Consider the following 22,636-nt stretch of genomic DNA (forward strand, 5'->3'; position numbering starts at 1 on the left):
ATATTAGATGAACTGTTGCCTTGGCAACTAACAAAGATAAAATAAGGTGAAGTATTAAAACTACAAATTTAAAATATATAAATATAATAAAGATAAATATAATTATGAAAAAAAAATAAAAAAAATTCAAAAGCACATAAAATTACTAAAAAATTCAAATAAAATGAATTAAAGCTAAATAAAAATAATAAAAATGACAAAAAAACATAAAATTAACTAAAACTTAAACTAAAATAAAAATTAAATTAAAATGAATTAAAACTAAATATAAATATATAACACAGTTATGTGTGACAAAATTAGTAAAACTTAAACTGAAATAAAAACAATAAAATTAAATATAAATATTTAAAAAAAACTAATAAAAAAATACAAAAGCACATAACACTAAAATAAAAACATTAAAATTAAATTTAAATTAATTAAATATAAATATTTTAAAATAAATTAAAGCTAAATATAAATATGAAAAAATAACAAATTACAAAAGCACATAACAAAATAACAAAAATTTAAAACTAAAATAAAAACATTAAAATAAAATGAAATAAAATTAAACAAATATAAGTATTTAAAAAAATATATATTAAAAATGACAAAAACACATAACAAAATGACTAAAACTTTAACATAAAAAACCCAAAGCTACTTCAAAATATAAATAAATACTATTACAGTATATAAATAATCCTCAACAGTAATAATACAAACACACTTCACTACTGGAGAAAGATGCTTTAGCACACATAACGGTGTAGTTACGACATCTTACCAGCAGGGGGAACTAGACCAGACTAACCAGGATAACCTCCAGCCCTCTGACTTTTACTTATTTTATTATATATTATATATATATATATATATATATATATATATATATTATATTATATACACACACACACACACACACACACACACATATACACATATGTTTAAGTAATAAGTAATTATTTAATTAAAATATTGCACCATATTTATTAACAAATACACATAAATAATGTGTAATAAAATACATCACAATAAAATTAATATGTAATTATTTAAATAAATATGATAAAAATATATAATTAGAATTATAAAACTAAAGTTATGATTAGTAACAGGGACCATAGAAGGAGAAATAAATAAATAAATAAATAAATAAATAATGTGCAATAAAATAATAACAAAAAATAATCCCTGTAAATGATGCAATCTGTCTGAAAACACCATGCCTGTTTGTATTCTGCTGAAAACTCTCGTCATTCACTCAAACATCTTCTCAGCATCTTGTTTCTGGACACGTCAGAGGAGCGCGGTGGGAAAACAAAGTGTTTCAGAGGACCAAACGAGCAACATAAACTAGAACTCAAGCACTTTCATAAAACTGCCACAGCGAACAGACATTAAAGTCAAGATTTATTCGTACTGTTGTATTTTCTTAGGCTGAGCATCATCATATCTCAAATCATAAAGTCAGCGCAGGGCCTCCGTCCACATTCTTAGCGTGTTACATAAGCGCTCCTACCATGAACAGGGTTTGGTGTGTGTCGATCATGTGCTGGACGACGGCGATGATGGCGGCGCTGTCCTCCATACGGGCCGAGCTCTGGACGCTGAACTCCTTCTCTGAGCTCTTCTGCTTGTGCAGCAGGTTCGGCCCAAATATGGTGGCCAGGTTCAGAGACGTCATCTTGTTGCCGATGACCTGAAACAATGAGCCAAAACCACAAATTCTGGCATCATTTACTGGACGTGTAACAAACTGCACTGAGCTCAGTTAACCGGTGTTTGTGATCGCTCTGATCCTCACTCAAGCATTGCACACTGGGAAAAATTATGTTTTGAAGTTGTAAATAAAGATAGAGTATGTTTTACAACAAAATACCATTTCAGTTTTTCTACTGAAAAAATGTCATGTTTAATTCAATGTTGCTTGCCAATTCTTTGTAAGCAATTGTGAAATTTACTCGTAATTTCTGAGTAACAACAGTTTCATCTGTCAATCGAGCGTGACAGAAGTTTTATGGAAAAACGCTGGATAAAAATTCTCCTGGAAGAAATAAAGTCATAGAAGGTTGAAAAACACGAGTTTTCTTCAGGGCGACCAAAACCAAGAGTTAAACTGAATGAGACAAACAAACAAACAAACAAAGGCAACAGAACGTGTGTTTTGATCTGTGCCGTTAGAAACTGTGATTCTTGAGCACACATGACTAATGTATGACATCACTGATTTCTGCTGCAATAACAAGCTGTTATCTACAGTCCATCCATCTGTGTGTCACTGCACTATTCCACCCATCCTCACACACACACACACACACACTCTCTCTCATGTGTATGTGAATAAAAGTTGGTGTAGGATTTACAATTTTCACTCATAAATAATTACAAAGAAACAGCAAGTAACATATTGATTGAAATGTGATATTTAGCAGCAGTAGAAAGACTGAGATAATATTTTCAACAACTTTTTTACATTGTATAAGGGATCATTCACACAGAAAAACATGTGGCAGATGGACGTGTTTACTGTTGCGCTTTTGTCTCGCGTCTTTTGCAGCAAAATGACTGAAGATAAGAAGTCTAAACTGATCAAAATGAAGTGAGTTTGTGCTTAAAACTAAAACAAATATCTTCCAATGGAGTCAGAAAAATAATCTTAATTCAAAGTGAAAATAAGATTCTTTTTCTGACTCCATTGGCAGATATTTGTTCTTGTTTTAAGCACAAACTCATTTCATTTTAACAAATTTTTTCAGTAAACAAGTCTTCAGTCATTTCTTCTCCAGTAAATGTATCTTGATTTAAGGATGTTTAGATGTTTGTGCTGGAAAACAAGACAGAAATACAGAGAAAGAACATCATCTAGTTATAAGCCTCACCTCCTTCCCGTCAGCGTCCCGGGAATCCTCCGCGTGATTGGCCACGTTAGACAGGAAGTGAAGTAAGCACTGAAGGGTGTCACTGTTGCAGGCGGGCAGCAGACAGATGAGCAGCTGTACGGCCGTGTGCTGGTCTGACTTATCTAGAGCTGCAGAAACACCAGAGACACATGATGAAGTGGAACACAGAAGAAGAAAGATCTGGTTATTGTGTTGAGCATCGTTCCTCACATGCGCAGCTGATGAAAGCGGAGTAGAGCTCTCTGGTCAGCAGAGGATCAGGCATGTCTCGGAGAAACTCCTTCAGCAGCGCCGCCACGTCATGGACACTGTGCCGCTGGTCTAAAACAACTTCTGCGCCCTGATCGAACGCTTGACGCAGCTGAATGTCACACAACACACAGAAACTCTCAATACTGGCACTGGATTCACACACTTCCTCCAAGATCTTTACAGTTATTTGTGATTGTAAGGGTTTTTAAAAATCATTCAAATTCACTCAAAATGAACCACTGATTTTCAGTGATTCACTTTCCCAAACTTGTGTTCATGTAGGGTTTCATGAGTTAATGAAAAGCTAAATCAATTAAATCATAAAAATGTAAAATTAAAATAAATACATTTAAAATGAAAACAAATCAAAATACTTAGTAAAACACAACTAAAAAAAGAATATTTCGCAATTCTGACTTTATATCTCGCAATTCTGGCTTTATATCACGCAATTCTGGCTTTATATCACGCAATTCTGACTTTATATTACGCAATTCTGACTTTATAACTCAATTCTGACTTCATATCACGCAATTCTGACTTTATAACTCAATTCTGACTTCATATCACGCAATTCTGACTTTATATCTCACAATTCTGACTTTATATCACGCAATTCTGACTTTATATCTCGCAATTCTGGCTTTATAACTCGCAATTCTGGCTTTATATCTCGCAATTCTGGCTTTATATCACGCAATTCTGGCTTTATATCTCACAATTCTGACTTTATATCTCACAATTCTGACTTTATATCACGCAATTCTGACTTTATATCTCGCAATTCTGACTTTATATCTCGCAATTCTGGCTTTATATCACGCAATTCTGACTTTATATCTCGCAATTCTGGCTTTATATCTCACAATTCTGACTTTATATCTCACAATTCTGACTTTATATCACGCAATTCTGACTTTATATCTCGCAATTCTGACTTTATATCTCGCAATTCTGGCTTTATATCACGCAATTCTGACTTTATATCTCGCAATTCTGGCTTTATATCACGCAATTCTGGCTTTATATCACGCAATTCTGACTTTATATCACGCAATTCTGGCTTCTCAATTGCAAGAAAAAAAGTCAAAATTGTGATTACTTTTATTTTTTTATTTAGTGGCAGAAACAAGCTTCCGTAAGATCATCAGTGTGATATTGTTTAATAAATTTGTATTTTTTCATTTGTAGAAAAAACACATTAGAGCAGTTTTTCCCAAACTGGGGTTTGTGACAAAAAGCTAATAATCAATTATACTTTCAAAATACATTGCCTTTATTTATTTTACTTATCTTTACTGTCATTTCATAAAAAAATAAAAATAAAAAAAATAAAAATTTAAAACATAGTCTCTGAAACATAAAACATGTGCTTCTCACCTGTCGGACTCTTTTCTTGGAGCTTCCGACACGGAAAATGCCGACCGTCTGCAGACCTAAACAGCAGCAAAGCAAACGTTACGTCAACGTCTATATGGAAATAGTCTTGAAGCTCTGTTTAGACTGCGCTCAAACTACTCCGGCTGTTATTTTGAACTCTGAAGACCCCATGAAATGGAAACGGAAACATTACTTCCTGTGTTCACAATAGAAACAGGAAGTTGGGGGCGGGGCACATCGAAGCATAAAGACAGGAACTAAAGCCACAATCTTGATTTGAGCGGCTCCTTAAACCCCTCAGAAACACATGCTGAATGAAGGAGGCACTGACCATATTTCTGCAGATGTTGGCAGCAGCTGTCCAGCACACGCGGCACCTGTCTGTAGATGGGGTTCAGGCTGAGCTTCGCGTCGCTCACCTTCTTCTTCTCGCTGGGCGACTCCACGGGCATGGACAGCTGCAGAGCCTCCAGCAGACGAGAGTGACTGTCGTCCAGGTCAGTGATGCAGTCCACAGACATGCCACCCTACAGGAGATAAACCAAAGTCCCTTCAGGCAATGCCCCGGTAGAAAGGGTCTAGCGACGCCCATGTCTAGGTCCTAACTGTGTAATCAATTTAAACTGTTGGCAAATGATATGTTAATTTACCCGTCGGCGCGAGCGCAGGGCCGTCTCTGGAGTGCCGGGGGACGCGCTGTCATTGGGCGTCTCAGAGGAGGAGCTGAGGGAGGAGTTACTGCTGGAAAGCTCCTTATTGGTGGATCTGCGGCCCGTCAGGTGCAGGAGTGAAGACACTCGGTCCGTCGGGCTGCGCTGCTCCTCCTGCTCCTCCTGCTCGCGCTCCTCCTGAAGCTGCTTCTGACGCCGGTCGTTAAAGATCACCTGCGAGAGCGGCACGCCAAACGCCTGAGGATCCGACTCTGAGGAACACAGAGGGACAAAGATTCACTTCTGATCCTCCAATCCACGGATTCCCAAACTTTTTGTTAGCCGAACCACTTTTACAGTCCCTTTTCCAAATATCTAAACATTCTTAAATCAAGATACATTTACTGGAGAAGCAAAATGACCGTTTACTAAAAAATGAAGTGAGTTTGTGCTTAAAACAAGAACAAATATCTGCCAATGGAGTTTTGTTTTCACTTTGAATTAAGTCTATTTTTCTCACTCCACTGGCAGATATTTGTTCTTGTTTTAAGCACAAACTCACTTGATTTTGATCAATTTTTAGGAAATAAGACAATATCTTCAGTCATTTCTCTTCTCCAGTAAATGTATCTTGATTTAAGAATGTTTAGATATTTGTGCTGGAAAACAAGACAGAAACACTGAGGAAGAACATCATTTTTTGCAGTGTGCTTGTTTTATATGGCTTAAATTCCATATTTACAGCCATACAAAAAAACATAAAATATTTACAAATCCTTTATATCATAAATATATCTGTATGGTCACATCTTAAGATTTTATAGATATATTTTAGACCCTTTAACACTACTCTCAAACCTAAACACAACCACTTTTATATTGTATAAAAAGAATACATAAAATGTAACAGTAGAAAATGTACAATGACCATTTTAGTTAGAATTCACTAATAGATATTTCTGAGCCGCTAATTAATTGAATTAATTAGTGGCCTTAACCATTTTTTTTAATACACAATACAAAAAAATTAAAATTTTACACTTTTATTATTAGTGTTTCATCAATTATATTTATTGTTCTTTTTAAATTATTTATTGTAATTTAAAATTTTATGATTTAATTTAATTATTAGCATTTCATCACTTTAGTAAGTGTTTTATTTTGATTGATGAAAATAAAAAAAAAATGTAAAAATAAAAATAAAAAAAATACTAAAACTTACTACTGATGATAATTAATTAATCATACAAATATAAAATTAAAATAAATAATTTAAAAACAATCAAAATAAAACACTGACAAATGTGTTCAGGAGTGATGAAAAGCTAATAATTATTGTAAAATTTTAATTTAAAATTAAAATTAATAAATAATTAAAAATTAAAACAAAATAAAATGTGAAAAGTGTTAAAAAAAAACAATCATGAAGCATTTTATTTTTGTTTTTATTTTTAAATTATTTTAATTTGACATTTTTATGATTTAATTATTAGCTTTTCATCAACTCATGAAACTCCTGCATTAGTTCCCAGTTTCTCGCCTGTAATTTGACTGAATTTTGAACTAACAAACAAAACAAATACAAACCTGCCAAATTTATTAAGCAATATCACTCTTGCTTGTTTGATATGGCTTAATATATCATATAACAAAACATTTTTGTATTGTGACATTCCACAAAGAGCATCTCACAACATCAAACACGAAACTCCTTTAATAAAAATGTGCAAACGAATCCTTCATCGCTGAGGAGTCGAGCTCTGAGCTGCAACACAAATAAACGGAGCGACTGTGGAACGTCTCGGATTGTTTTTGTTATTTCTTGGGGCACTCGGAGCACAGCGGGAGCGTCTGCATTCCAGCACACATTACTGCTCAGGGAGGAGTGAGAGCTGCTCAGGCAGATCACCCGGTGCAATGGTGCATTCTGGGTGAAAGCACTATATATCACCATGATAACGGAGCTATAGGAGTCCAGAAGTGTGAGAGCAAATCTGGCACATCTCGCTTTCCATTTGAGCCTAGAAATAAAACATTTTAGGATTTGAAAATATCAAAGTTATGAAGTAAAATCAGAAATCGCTCCGATTTCTAGGTGGCTAATCAAATGTGAGGAAATGCGTGTCATTGATCATGTGACTCATACAGACGGTCAGATGTTCTTCTTCCACTGAAGCACAAGATGCTCTTCAGAACAGAAGTAGTGCATAAAAATGAAAATCTATTTACTTAACATTCAATAAAATTAAAAAAAAAAAAAATGATGAACATGGTATATAAAAATGGTATATTGTCGATCAGGACACAGTTATTGATCAGTGTTGACTTTTACTAGCGCTTTCAGACGTTTGGACACACTGTATGTCACTGTCTAAATCAAATTTAAGGCTTAAACTGCAAGTTTAAAATACTTTATTCAATCTGAAATTGGTTTATATACTAATATATTATTGTATTATGAATTAGAGGTCGATTGATATTGGATTTTGCTGATATAATAATATTAATAATGTGTTTAAGAAGGCAATAGACAGATTATTGTGCCAATACTAGTAAAATTTATGTGTTACATGATGTTTTTAGTCTTTCCTTCCAGTGACGGGCGGCCCAGAGAGAAAATACAAGGGTTTTACGTTGAAATAAACGCCACATACAGTTTATTACGTAACCAAAAGATCAATAATATCCAGTTTATGCAGGATTTTTAATTTTAAACAGGCCTGAAATACACCAGGACTCTTATTTTGAAATGTCTTTGCTGTACCATTTAAAACATTTAATGGCCTTCAATTTGAATTTAAGACCTTTTAAAGATACAGCTGAGGACTAAAGTATCATTTCTAGAGTTTGATTCATCAGACAAAACCAGCTACATTACCGCTTTTTTTAAAGAAATTAATGCTTTTATTCATCAAGGACGCATTAAATTGATCCAAAGTGACAGTAAAGACATTTATAATGATTCAAAAGATTCTATTTCAAATAAATGCTGAACTTTCTATTCAAAGAATCCTGAAAAATAAATGTATGACAATTTCCACAAAAATATGAACTGTTTTCAACATTGATAATAATCATTAATGTTTCTTGAGCAGCAAATCATCATATCAGAATGATTTCTGAAGGATCATGTGACACTGAAGACTGGAGTAATGATGCTGAAAATTCAGCTTTGATCACAGGAATAAATTACACTTTACTATATATTCACATAGAAAACAGCTGATTTACATTCTGAATAATATTTCACAATTTTACTGTATTTTTGATCAATTAAATGTAGATTTCTTTCAAAAACAATCCTACCAACCCCAAACTTTTAAACGGCAGTATATATATATCTATTGAAAAACTCCTTTACTTGTAGATGCATGATGGTTTACAGTAGATACGCAAGTGTCTTCAAACCAAATCCATACCTTTATCTCTCTTTTCTTTCGATAAAGAATCCAGCTTCCTCCTGAGTGACTTTTTCCGCTTCTGGCCATCTGGAAAACACATAAAGCATAAGAAACAGAAAACAACTGCGTAACTTTAAGAAAATCATACAAGTGGCACTTCAGGACGTCTCTTTACTTTGGCAATGTGTGAGAGTCTGTGTACCTTTAGGGATGGTGATCTGGCATCCCAAATCAAAGTCTTTCATCAGTCTGACCAGAGCGACGTCCTGCAGCCGGACTCTCTCCAGCTCGGACAGACTCTGAATGGGAACTGACTGCATGTGGAAGTTATGACCGCTTGTTTTCTTACAGGTGAAATCTCCCTATGAAAGATGCAAAAGAGAAAGAGAGAAATTCTATAACTATAAAGCTTCTTTAAGTCCCAATTTATGAGCACAAACCTGAAGATTTCCAATTAAATTATTGTAAATCTTAAATGCTTAATTATAGAAGGGAAAAAGTTATAAAATTGAATTACAGAATCTATGCAATTTTCACCGCTAGACGTCGCATATTCAAAACAATAACAAAGTTGACACAGTGACGGGAATCATGGGAACTGTCGTGTTTACCTCGCTTTATGGGGTTTTCTTTGGCGACGGAACCGGCAGCAAACGATTATGAATAACTGTGGTCCGTCGCGAATGTGCAAAACAAACAACTGTAGCTTGCTAGACGCTACCAGAGATCACTGGCTAGACGCTACAACTACTGCTTCCGCATTTTTTTAATCAGAAAGCGGGCTGTTTTTCCATGGTTTCTACCGACAGCTGACGCCAATGACAGGCGATGCAATGACACGGGCCACATCACTGGTAAAATTGCGGATTGTTGGAAACATTTGGGATAATGCAAGTACAAATATCAATTTCTTGATGAAACTGAAATCACAGACAGCAGCAAGTATCATCACTGAACAGTCTCACGGCAGGTTTCCCTATGGAGAATGAATGGGAATTCTGCTTCCGGAATCCCACTCTTGCGCTCTGTTGGGTTTATATTCGGAGGTCAGAGACACGCCGTATCTTTATATTTCCTCAGAATAACCCCAGGTTTTTGTGAACACGCAGTGACAAGCACTACAGAACTCTTGCCATCTCAAAAGACGTCCTGGCAGCGCTGATCATTGTGAAATCGAACCAGACACTCATGTTTTGTTGGTTTTCTTTTTATTCCTCTTTTCCTTGTAGTGGTTTCTGGGAATGATCACTAAAGTAAATTTAGCCAGCAGTCTCAACCTGAGTTAGATTTGTTTTTGAAGCAAAGACAGCATCAACATATTAGCGAATTTCACAAATCATTAACAACCTGTGCTGTGTAATAAACACCGGCTGGCAGCTGTACTGGCAGGTACTGTTACCTCTGCTTACATGCCATCATTATTTTAACGATAGTTTTTATTATATTTACTTATTGCCTCATTTAAAAAAAAAAAAAAAAAAATCAATTAGCTATGTTTGAAATTATGGTTAAAAAGAGCAAATACATAAATATTGAAATATATCAGACATCAAACGTATGAGAGATGTCCAGAGGGGATATTTGTTTTTAATGAACCTATAGGTTTGATTAAACCATCAAAATATGAGGAAAATATTTGATATTTGTTCAATATGTGGGAAGAACAAAACACTAGACTTGGTTAAAATATTGATCTGATGAAATTATTTGGCAAAAAACAGCAACAGGTTTTATTTTCACATGCAAAAAAATGCATAGAAAAACAAAAAGCTTGCCCATTTGATATACCCAAACGAATTATATCTCATGTTTAACCACAAGAGCCAGCGGCAAGGACTGGCTGAGAGAAAGGTGTTCTCAGCGGGTACATGAGCGCTGAACGACCGCTGACGGCTTGGAGCTCACGTCTCCAAAAACGTCTAAACAAATGTTTATATATAAATTGCATATTTGATGTCTAAACAACTATATTCTCACTTAAAAGCTCTTAAAACTACATTCCGTGACACAATAACAGTAGTTTTTCTAAAATTATAGTGGGTTTGCTCCTCCACCATTGACGCTCGCTGTGAGAAATGTTGCCAGTGTAGATCCGGCAGAAACAAGCGGAGTGATACAAACTGTGAAACCGTTTCCGTGTGATGTTATTAGAATAGTAGAACAGCCAATCAGATTCGAGAACCAGAACGAATATATAAATATATGTTTTAATATACATTTATATAGATTAACTGTATTAATAGATTAAATGTAATAGATATTCCCTACATCTATAACAAATATATACAGCAAAGAAAATCATAACAGACAGATAAGTGTAATCAAAAATGCAGTATAAAATCTTCTTTACTGCTGTACTGAAGAAAAAAAAGTCACCTACATCTTTGATGGCCTGAGGGTGAGTAAATTAACAGCAAATTTTCATTTTTGGGTGAACTAACCCTTTAAGGTGGCAAGTTTTGCACTAATTAGTGCGTATTTTATTATTACGGTCACTACGGAGGATGGAGCCGAATTTCGTTGAACAAAATATTTGGATTACAGAGCACCAAAAAATAAATAAAATAAAAATAATAATAATAATAATAATAATAATAAAAAATAAAAATGGATAGCTTTCCTGATAATTTCAAATTGCGTTTTAGTGTATTTTATGTTAATTCTTTTGAGTCCCACAGCAAACTAAATAAATATTACAGGATGGTTTTAAGCAATTATAGAAATGTTATTAATTTTAAGGTTTTCTGTGAAATCTTGTTTAACGCTGCAGCAGAAATCACACGGAACAAAATGAAGTAAATGAGTAAAAACTGCATTAATTTGAAATTAATTGAATTGAAAAAATAACCTCATTGATCATAAATACAATAGAATTAACTGATTACTATAAGTGTAAGTAATTGTGTGTCGCTTCTGGAACACAATCACATAAAAAGCACACACAAACTTTTTTAGCTATATCACCCAGCCCTAATGAGCGGTGAGGAAGGAAACAGACGTTGCAGGCAGATACTCACGACCTCTGATTAACCAGCCCATAAATCTGCCCTGACCAGATTATACTTTCTTTGATCCATGTTGAAGTGGAAACTGTCATATGAGTCCAGCTCCAAAGAGGCTTACAGTCCAACAACAATGAAACGCACTGCTCCTTTCAGGAATCAACTGACCAATTTCTAGGGCCTTTCCAACAATTACAGGTGAACTTTATGACATTCATGGATGATCTATTCCGTTAAAAACAGTTCAGAGTGATCAAGCTCTAATAATAATAAAAAAATACTCATGCACTATATTCCAAGTTTTCTAAAGTCATGTGATTCTATGTGTGTGAGGGGAAAAAAGAAGGATTTTAACCATGCAAAGCCTGACATATAAAACAGTCAGTTAAACACTTGAGCAATTATACTAAAAGACTTTTACTTGCTAAAAAAGTCTAAACTATCAATCAGATGACAGAAGACTGTAGGAGATTGTGTGCGACAGGTTTATCAGATCATTGTGTATCAAATATAATACAGCAGGCTTTATAGGGTTAAGCTGTTATTTACTGCTGCCTGTCAACCTTTATCACAAAATAAATACTCCCTATTATTATGAGTCATTGTGTAGCATGTGTGAAATGATGCAACCCAACTTTATTTTTCTGCCATTTTTTATTTCACTTTTCAACTCAAGCCAATCTCAAACTTGCATTCATGTCTAACAGCACAAGTCAAACATTCACTGAGCATTTCCTTCCCAGCTGCAGAAGGTCAACACTCAATCCAAACACCAGCAGCTCCTCATCTGCTTGCATAATCCAGATGAAATCACACATTGAGCAAAGACATTAGCTGCATGCACTCCAAATTACATCAACAATATAATCATATATTTTTATCATTCAGTTGTTTCTACTTATATCTAGTAAATTACATAGCTATAATGGTGATGGAAAACGTATTTTTTTCTATAGGTGAAAGGTCTGGACTGCAGGCAGGTCAATTCAGCACCCGGACTCTTCTACGACGAAGTCATGCTGTTGTAATAGCTGCAGTATGTGGTTTTGCATTGTCCTGCTGAAATACACAAGGCCTTCCCTGAAATAGACGTCGTCTGGAAACCTTTATATACCTTTCAGCGTTCATAGTGCCTTCCAAAACATGCAAGCTGCCCATACCGTATGCACTTATGCACCCCCATACCATCAGAGATGCTGGCTTTTGAACTGAACACTGATAACACGCTGAAACAGTCTATTTTAAATTAGCCTTGGCCCAGAGGACACGGCGGCGCTTCTGGACCATGTTCACATATGGCCTCCTTTTTGCATGATAGAGCTTTAGTTGGCATCTGCAGATGGCACGGCGGATTGTGTTTACCAACAGTGGTTTAGTTGGCATCTGCAGATGGCACGGCGGATTGTGTTTACCGACAGTGGTTTAGTTGGCATCTGCAGATGGCACGGCGGATTGTGTTTACCGACAGTGGTTTCTGGAAGTATTCCTGGGCTCATTTAGTAATGTCATTGACACAATCATGCCGATGAGTGATGCAGTGTCGTCTGAGGGCCCGAAGACCACGGGCATCCAATAAAGGTCTTCGGCCTTGTCCCTTACGCACAGAGATTTCTCCAGTTTCTCTGAATCTTTTGATGATGTTATGCACTGTAGATGATGAGATTTGCAATTTGACATTGAGGAACATTGTTTTCCACAATCTTTTTACGCACTCTTTCACAGATCTGCACATCTTTACTTCTGAGAGACTCTGCCTCTCTAAGACATCCCTTTTATAGCTAATCATGTTACAGACCTGATATCAGTTAACTTAATTAGTTGCTAGATGTTCTCCCAGCTGAATCTTTTCAAAATTTCTTGCTTTTTTCAGCCATTTGTTGCCCCCGTGCCAACTTTTTTGGGACCTGTAGCAGGCATCAAATTTAAAACGAGCTCATTTTGTGCATAAAATTGTGAAATTTCTCAGTTTAAACATTTTATGTTATCTATGTTCTATTGTGAATAAAATATTGGCTCATGTGATTTGAAAATCTTTTAGTTTTCATTTGATTCAAAAAAAAAAAAAAAAAAAAAAAACGTCCCAACATTTCCGGAATTCGGGTTGTACAATGCCAGTTTTATTAGATTAGAAAACAAACTAGAGAAGAGGAGAAATGCAGAGAAGTTTTTTGTTGTAAATGCGTTGGTTTAAGGGTGTGGACAAAAGCTCTGAAATATAGTTTTTTTCCCCACACCTCATGTTATTTACATCACAAATGTTTTACGAATGAACGGAAAAGATTTGAAAATAAAAGCAAAAGGTATGCAAGCTAACGCAAAGTGTCACTGGGAACGCAAAAGTTTTACAAATAAAAGCCAAAGTTTTGTAAACGAATGCAAAGTTTCCCTGGGAATGCAAAAGTTTTATAAATGAGAGCAAAAGTTTTGTGAGCAAATGCAAAGTTTCTCGGGAAACGCCAAAGTTTGACAAAGGAAAGCCAAAGTTTTACGAGCGAACACAAATTTTCTCTGGGAATGCAGACTATTTACAAATGAAAGCAAAGGTTTGGCAAGTGAACGCAAGGTTTCTCTGAAACGCAGAAGTTTTACATATTACAATGCCAAAGTTTTGTGTGCGAACACAGTTTCTCAGAGAATACCAAAGTTTTCCCAAATGAAAGCCAAAGTTTCTTGGGGAACAAAAAATGTGTATAAATTAAAGCAAAAGTTTTACAAGAGAACACAAAAGCATTGGAACAAAATTTTTCATCACCATGTCCCCCATATAGTAAATACGCACTTTTGTTGAACATTTAATTTCAAAAGCATGGTAAAAAGCATTGCAGCGATAGCAGCTTCTACTCTTCTGGAAAGACTTTCCATTAGATGTTGGATCATGGATGCAGGGATTCACTCCCATTCACTCCCAAGAGCATCGGTGAGGTCAGGCATTGACGTCAGGTGAGGATGGTATGTAGATCGCAGGTCTGTGTGCAAGTCCGTACACTCCAGACTCAATAAATCATTTCTCTTTGGACCTCGCTTTGCTTTCAAAAACTACAGACAATATCTTAAAGCTAGAAATGCATCACGTCATGTCGGTTTAGAACACAATCCATCCACGACAGATATTTAGAGGTGTTGCACCATCTTTATCATTTGAGCACAGAGGAAGCTCATCTGACTCATGTTATATGAATGAAAAATGTCATCAGAACATTAAATTATGGCATTCTTTCTTAAGTACTTACACTACACACCCCACTAACACCGGCACTTCTTCATTTTCTGACAGAAACTCTCTACTCTTCCAGACAGCAGAGAAATATCAGCGTACAAGATAAAGCTTGTGCACAGATACGGAATTAAACAAGGCTAGCTTCACATTAGTTACCTGAGTGACAATGATTTCTATAGGATCATGTGACACTGAAGACTGGAGTAATGATGCTGAAAATTCAGCTTTGATCACAGAAATAAATTACACTTTACTATATATTCACATAGAAAACAGCTGACTTTAAATTGTAAAAATATTTCACAATTTTTACTGTACTTTTGAACATTAGTGTATCTATACTGCAGCATTTCATAAATAGCACACATAATATTAATACCAAAATAAACCAAAAAAAAAAACATACTAGTCATGAACAACGCAATATACAATGGCACAGATAAAGAAATAAAAAACAATGAGCAGGACACTTATATAGTCCTACAAATGAAGATTTTAATTTACTTTAAAAGACTTGCAGAATGGTGATCTTCTGTTGCTGTAGTGCCACTCAATGACCGCGCACTTACCGTTAATGAAAGCCTCGCTCATTAGCATAAAAGGTGTGCAACAGCTTCATCTGAACAGCTGTCTAAAAAGAGACACTTGAGGACCATCAAATAAGCATCACATTTGTGTCTGATGGTAATTTCAGGCCCAGCTGCTCGCTGCACGTCTATTATCAATGATGATTTCAACGATGCGATCTCATTGGTATTCATAAGTATTCAATCATAAAATGTGCTTCCAACACATATATATTTTGTGTGTTTGGTCTCCATATGTTGCTCTCCATTCCAAACACACAAAATATAATTTAAATGCTATTATTATAGACAATGAAGGAAAGAATATGTCTCCTATGTTTCTTCCTACAGTAAAAATACAGTACAAATTCTGAAATATTATTCCAATGTAAAACAGCTGTTTTTTATGTGAATATATAGTAAAGTGTAATTTATATCCTAAATTTTCAGCATCATTACTCCAGTCTTCAGTGTCACATGATCCTTCAGAAATCATTCTAATATGATGATTTGCTGCTCAAGAAACATTTATGATTATTATCAATGTTGAAAACAGTCACATTTTTGTTTTTCAGGATTGCTCAATGTCTTTGCTGAATAAAGGTATTAATTTCTCTTGTAAGAAAATATGATTTACATATTTACTTGTTCTGTTCTTGCACATTTTATTGTGGTGTTGGACTAAAGAATGTTTCATTTCTTTGAACTGTAATTCAGAAAAATGTCCTGTCAACCAAATCTGTGGGATGTGTTCAATTCACTACAAGTTCACACTCATGAACTGAAAGCGAGCCAAATCTCCAAGTCTTCAGACAGTCTTAAAGCAAACAATACTAACAAAAGGTACAGAGTTCAAGTTCAGAACTTTGATGATGTAACAGCGCTAAATATCACTTTATCTCGTTCCTAGTGTCAAAACCTCGACTGGCACAAAAAAACAGGAAGCACAACAGTGAAAGATGCTGGTTTCACCATCACTACATTAATCACAGACGCACCCTCGCAGAAGAACACATGAAAGTCATGCAGTAGCTCCCCGACAACGGAAACACGTCTTGCACTTGCTTATTTCGACTCTTTCTAAACCGCCGTCTAAAGGAAACTGGTGTGGGAAAAATTCGAGATTCAAACAAACTTCTTTTGTTGGCCGTACTGCATTGTTGAACCTGTTGACAATGAATTCAATTGATATATGAAGCTGGAAAAGCTCAGTAAATCCAGATAGCATGTTATACAAACACAATACCTACTTTGCAAAAAGAAACTACTGAATAATGGGAGTAATGCAAAAGTCGTCACAAGGACGCAATCATGTGCCACCATCACAAACAGAAGTGAAACTTAAAACCTATATTTGTGGCTCACACACTCGTTAGGGAAGGATGTCGCCATTCTAATGCATTATCATTGCAATCATGTGCAAAAACAGACACATATAGTATGCATGCTAAACAATAATGTGTTGGCTCTACAAAAAAAAACATTAACACAACAGTTTGCATCAATTTTTTTGAGTTATGACAACTTTGAGTGAATTGATGTTCAACCAACAAGTTAGAGGAACTTAATAATTTGTAGCATAAACACAAATTTTTAAGTTGATTACTCAAAAAAAATAAGTTGTAGCCCTGGAAACAATTAATCTTATCTATTTTAGTTCAAACCAACAGCTAACATAACTTATTTAGCATGTATATTTAATGAACAAGTAAGATATTACTTGTCACTGGCATTAGCGCAGTCATTGCTTATAAAGTCAATAGTGTTTATCTTCATGTATCTACTCTTCAGCACAATGGTAACCACAAACCACAAATCTTTTAAATGTCACACATAACAGCATTAAACACTACCAGGTCTTTCCCTTCACTAAAAACAAATAAATGAACCCTTAATTTCAACATTTATTCTCCTTATCCAGTCCTTAAAGCATGCTGGGAACTAGAAATCAACTGCCTAATTTCTGAAGTTATCAAAACTACTTCATTATGTTACTAAAAAAAGCCAATTAATGCAGAAATTTGAGTTTGTTACATATGATATTTAGTTTATGTAATGATCAATATTAATATGTCAACAGAACTCAACAAATTAATTTTTGCAACTTAAAAGTTTTAATTAAAAAAATTAATTAGAATTTTTAACTTGCGACCATGCATTTATTTAAGTTGTGGTAACGTTCTTAACAGAAAGCTTTGATGCAACTGAAGCAGACTAAATGAAATGCTGCATTCATCTTTTTTTTATGATTAAGTTAACTGTGCAATCATATTTACTTATTTATAAAAAATAAATAAATTTAAGTACACAGTCATGATTTGATTTGGATTAGAAAATGTATTGGATATCTTACGAGAAAAACCTGTCTACTTTTGAATGTCCGTCAAATGAGAAAGGGGACGTATTAATCAGCTAAACTTTGACCCCTTGGTTAACGTGTTAACTTCTTAGTGATGATATTTTAGGATCATATTTCTAATGTGTTTCTGACTACATCCAAATGCGTTTTCAGTGAACAGATCGCAAATTTACATTTATGCATTTGGCAGATGCTTTTAGGTATGCATGATATGAAAATTTTAGCCGATAGCGATAACCGATAATTCTTTATATTTGAAAGCCGATAACCGATATATTGGCTGATAAATCTAAATCAAAATTTTTATATAATTTTTGAGAGCCTGATTACAAAAACAAAAGTCTCACCATTAAAATCCATGTCCCAAACACACAATTATAATGTTCTCATTATAATATTGTAGTCTATATGACAGACTTGTGTTGCACTTAACTGTATTTTCCTTTTTGAAGTGATTTTAATCATATTTCAAGCAATTCAAAACCATAATGATGAACAGTGTGAATCTGAAGTGTCAATGTTATCGTTATCGGCCCGATAAGAAAATTTGGCCGATATATTAAAGCCGATTAAAAATGTATTAAATTGCATTTGAGGTACACATTTGGTCAGTTCTTGTTTTTCTTGGGAATCGAACCCGTGACGTTGGTGTTATTCACTTTTTGCATGTGATTTTGCATGGTAATACTAGATGTAAACAGGGCCACAAATCTGCGGTATGTCACTGAACATAAACATGTGCTGCATATGTGTGTATGTGTTGCAAAACACTGAGATGACTGGCAGGAAGAACATAAAAAGGTTAAAGGTTATGATGATACTGACATTTTTGCTTTAAAAGGAATCTCAAAAAGGTCCAACCGCAGAGGACAAGTTTTTTCCATCCATCATTCTGGAAAATCAGATACACAACTTTGGGGATCGGAGATGCTTATCGCATGTTGCAACTGTACTGAAAGAGATGCAATAATCTAAACCATCTTACCGAAAACACTGAGACACTCACGGTCTCTTATGCTGGATCTGCTCCATCAGAAAACAGCCTAAAGTGAGTCAGACCTCATGAACATGCCCCACTTTCACTGGTCTGTGAACGAACCACATGTTTCTGCAATGTTTCTCAATGTAAAAATCATGCTATCTGCATTCCATAGTGTTGAATCATGGTAACTTGTCAACATGAACCATAAAATGATACATTTCTAAGGGAAACATGATATTCAGTGAGGAACTTGTTGACTTCAAATATTGCCTAATTTTAGATATTCCTATGAGACTCTCAAACGTTTTAAAGACCACTGCAAGCTTGAAGATTCACAAAACTGTTGAACATGAAAGAAGACCTTAAAAAGACCCTAAAGTGCTGTTGTACTCAGTTGACAGTCTCCAGTGGGAAGAACTATTTGCCTGGGTAGCGCTGCCAAAGATCAGGTCATGCTGCTCTGCTGTGAGAAATAGAAGCTTAGGCAGACTTCATGTAAACCAGATGTCACTTTACTGAAGAACTGCGCTCGGCTCTTACACGCTTTCTTCTAGCACAGCAAAAAGACTTACTGCAGAGGAGATCAAAAGTTTTTGCTACACAGAACATGAAAAGAACAATGTGGGCCTACTGACAAAAAGCTCATTCAGTTTACTTGTTTTCTGCGCAACTGTTCATTATGCAACAAAAGTAAAAACATGCTGTTTTCATTGTTTGTTTTTGTTTCCTTTTTCTACAGGAAAACAAAATACCAAAGATGTTTTTTTTCATAGCAATTTCCCAATAAAACATTTAACATAACAGCTAATATTTTAAGCCAAACTTAACCCTCTGGTGCTGTTTGGTCATTTTAGACCGAAAAATTAAAAAAAATATATATATATTTTTTTTTAGAAACTTTTACTTCATCAGAATGGTACGTAACTTGGTAAAGGTTTTTGCACTTGCTATGTGAACACACACACACACAAAAAATAATCACGGACATGATTCGAAAAGTTTAAATACTCCTCGCGGTCAAAAATGAGCGCATTGGAAATGAATGGGAGACAAATTTCATCTAGTGAAAACTTTTGGTACTGCAGCCAAACTAAATCTTACTAAAAGCTCATTTTTTGAGATATCAACCTCAAATTTGGAACACAACTTTTTTAGATTTATGGCTTTGATTTTCTTGCTGTTTTAGAGTAAAACATGTTTTTGAAAATATTTCATATAAAAATTTATAGTATTTTTGTGCATTTTTCAAAACAGTAAATGTAAAATTCTGTAACTTTTTTTAAGTTAACTTTTTATAACTTTTTTCACTTCAGCAATAATTTGCCATGTGTCGTCTTTGAAAAGAGACCAAAATTAAGTCTCTAAAGCATTCAAGTTTAAGTTAGAAATTTCATTTTCAGGTCTATGCTCAGAAAGTGAAATGGGATTATAACTACAGCGTATATATAATTAAGTACAATAAAATCCCCTAAAAATAAAAATATTAAATAAAAAACATTATATAACTAAAATAAACTAAAAAAATTTGGTCATTTTTGACCGACACAGAAAGAGCACCAGTTAAGCATTGCACAAGAGCACAGATAAATGCAATTTGACCAAAAATGGGAATTTATTTAAAACCAGTTCAAAGCAACTCAATAAAAGTTGAACGGAGATCTTGCGGAGATATACTAGAGCACTTTGCCTCTAGATCTAAACATTGTTAAGCTGCAACAGATTCGCTGAAATGGTCTGCAATGAGGCCAAAGGGAAGCAAAGGTACACAAGTAATACGGTTGTGTCTGGCAAGACCACTAATTTTTTTCATTTGTGTGCAAATGACCCTTAAGATAAATCAAAGCATTACTGCATTTACTGGCTTTTTCCACACGGCACACAATTGCCATTTGGTTTTAAGATTTAATGTCATTTTGCAATGTTTTAACTGGGACTGTAAAAGGATTTCAGGTGTCTTTTTGCAGTTTAATGCATGCATTTGAGTTCAATGTGGCAAAAAAAAAAAAAAAAAAAACATGCCTTTTGCTGCCAGTCATTTTCATTGGCCAAATAATAGAAAGAGCAGTGCTGTAAAAGACACTGCTGAACTGCTTTATAGGAGGAGCTTTATAAACTCCAGATTCCTGAGAGGTTAGGTAACTGTTACAAAGAGAGCTCCCCTTTGGGCTGGCCAACACAAACATCTACAAATTTGGTATTTTGGTTTCTCAATATTGTAGTATGGTAACACTGTGATGAAAGAATACATGCATTATTTATGAAGAGGCGTTTATTGATTAGTCTCTGGTCCTATTTGCCTTTATAATGCAATTTCACTGGTTCCTGATCCTTGCAAAGAAGCAAAAACCCCAAAAAACAAGCACTTTCGTAACACCTTGGTATTTCCTGGAAACGATTAATGCCACATTATTTTATCCTGAGCATGTAACACATCTTGACAGCAGGTTCCACTTCAGAATGGAATTGCACATTATTTTGTCATTATCTTAGAAGCATGCTAACTCTCAATCAAGTGACAACAACAGCAACAACAAATGCACACTGTCTCAAAGGGGTTGTGTATTGAATTAACGTCAATGGTTTGAGGATAATGCATTTATTAAAGTCAGGATCAGCAGCTAAACCACTGTATGAGTTCAATATCTTCAGCTGTCTTTGGGGTTAGTATTTCTTTTTATATTTGTATTGGATTCTGCAGTGCAGAAAAGCGGACATTCCAGGGAGACTTCCCTGCTGAAACCCTGAGGCTGGCAAGATCTAACGCCAAATCATCTGTCTTCATCCTACCAGCGCTGTCTGCTGCCTTCAACAAGATGAACCACAAGATCCTCCTTTCCACACTCTCTGCATGTCTGATCTTCAATCAACCAAACAGAGTCCGTGTCACAGCCCTCTTTGTCTCACTCCACTGACTTTCTTCAGCCGTCTGTGTTAAATTCAAGGCTTTGACGTCAGCCAACGGTCACTGGAACTGAACCTCAACACACTCGTACAGGTCTACGTTTCTTCCCATCCTCTATGATCAGTAAACAAGTGTCACTTGTTCTATTACAACAAGATACAAGGTCGATTTCCAGAACCTTCACTGTCTCTGTTGTTCAGTGGTGGATCAAACATCACGACCTTCAAGAACCAGCTGAAGACATCTTTCTCTAGTTTTAAGGGGGTTTCTCCATGTTCATCTTTCTTTAGAGTGCAATGTTGCTGTTTGAGCATGAAAAAGGTTTCCAAAGTTCCTCCAGCGGGAGTTATTCTCTATATCAGTGTCACTGTTAAAAACTCCCTGAAACGCCTCCATTGTAGTCTTGAGTTTTCTTCCGGGAACAAACACATCACAATATTAAATAATGGGACATTTCTCAAACACGCTCGAAGCGCTTGACCAATCCCAACACACTGCTCCAGCCGACCAATCAGAGCACATTGTGCTTTTCAGAAGGAGGGGCTTTATGGAGACAGAAACTAAACAGAGCATTACTGACCAGTGTTGCCAAGTCCGCAGTTTTCCCACGGAATTTGAACCCCCGCCAAAAACGCAGATTTTACTCCCCATGGGACCCCCCTGAAACACGACTGTGCTAGTTTTGGGCTGGTTTTGAGTAGCAATTGGGTGGGTCTTGTTGTGAAAACCTGGCAACCCTGTTACTGACAGACTGGGAAGAGGGGAGCTGCAACAGTGGAGAATATGGGGAAAATAATGAACATTCAAGCAAAAAAGTAGAGCCCAAAAAACAGCATCAAGACTTTGAAAATGGGTGAAATAGGTCCCCTTTGATTTAAAGGCACTATAAATCTCTTCTTGTTCTTGCTTTTCTCTGTTGGTGCAGTTTTACTTCAACTCTAGTTTCTATGCTCAAGCATACTCTTGAAACTTGGCATTGCAAGTAATGCTGGCTCCTGTAAGATAAACTGATTGTGAAGTTCCTTGGGACAAAATGT

General features: G+C 35.3%; 1 protein-coding gene across 1 annotated transcript in view; it reads right to left on the bottom strand.

Annotated features, from left to right (window-relative positions):
• Positions 1–22,636, bottom strand: part of LOC127519040 (rho GTPase-activating protein 6) — a 29,521-nt gene that overhangs the window by 5,808 nt on the left and 1,077 nt on the right. The window contains exons 2-9 of the mRNA XM_051906436.1: positions 8,774–8,933; positions 8,590–8,658; positions 5,171–5,442; positions 4,852–5,047; positions 4,521–4,576; positions 3,099–3,249; positions 2,868–3,016; positions 1,508–1,687 (exon numbers count right to left, since the gene is read on the bottom strand). Coding sequence (XP_051762396.1) covers positions 1,508–1,687; positions 2,868–3,016; positions 3,099–3,249; positions 4,521–4,576; positions 4,852–5,047; positions 5,171–5,442; positions 8,590–8,658; positions 8,774–8,933 — 1,233 coding nt within the window. The remainder of the gene's footprint in view (positions 1–1,507; positions 1,688–2,867; positions 3,017–3,098; positions 3,250–4,520; positions 4,577–4,851; positions 5,048–5,170; positions 5,443–8,589; positions 8,659–8,773; positions 8,934–22,636) is intronic.

Source organism: Ctenopharyngodon idella, chromosome 9 (genome assembly GCF_019924925.1).
Source record: "Ctenopharyngodon idella isolate HZGC_01 chromosome 9, HZGC01, whole genome shotgun sequence".
Taxonomy (NCBI): domain Eukaryota; kingdom Metazoa; phylum Chordata; class Actinopteri; order Cypriniformes; family Xenocyprididae; genus Ctenopharyngodon; species Ctenopharyngodon idella.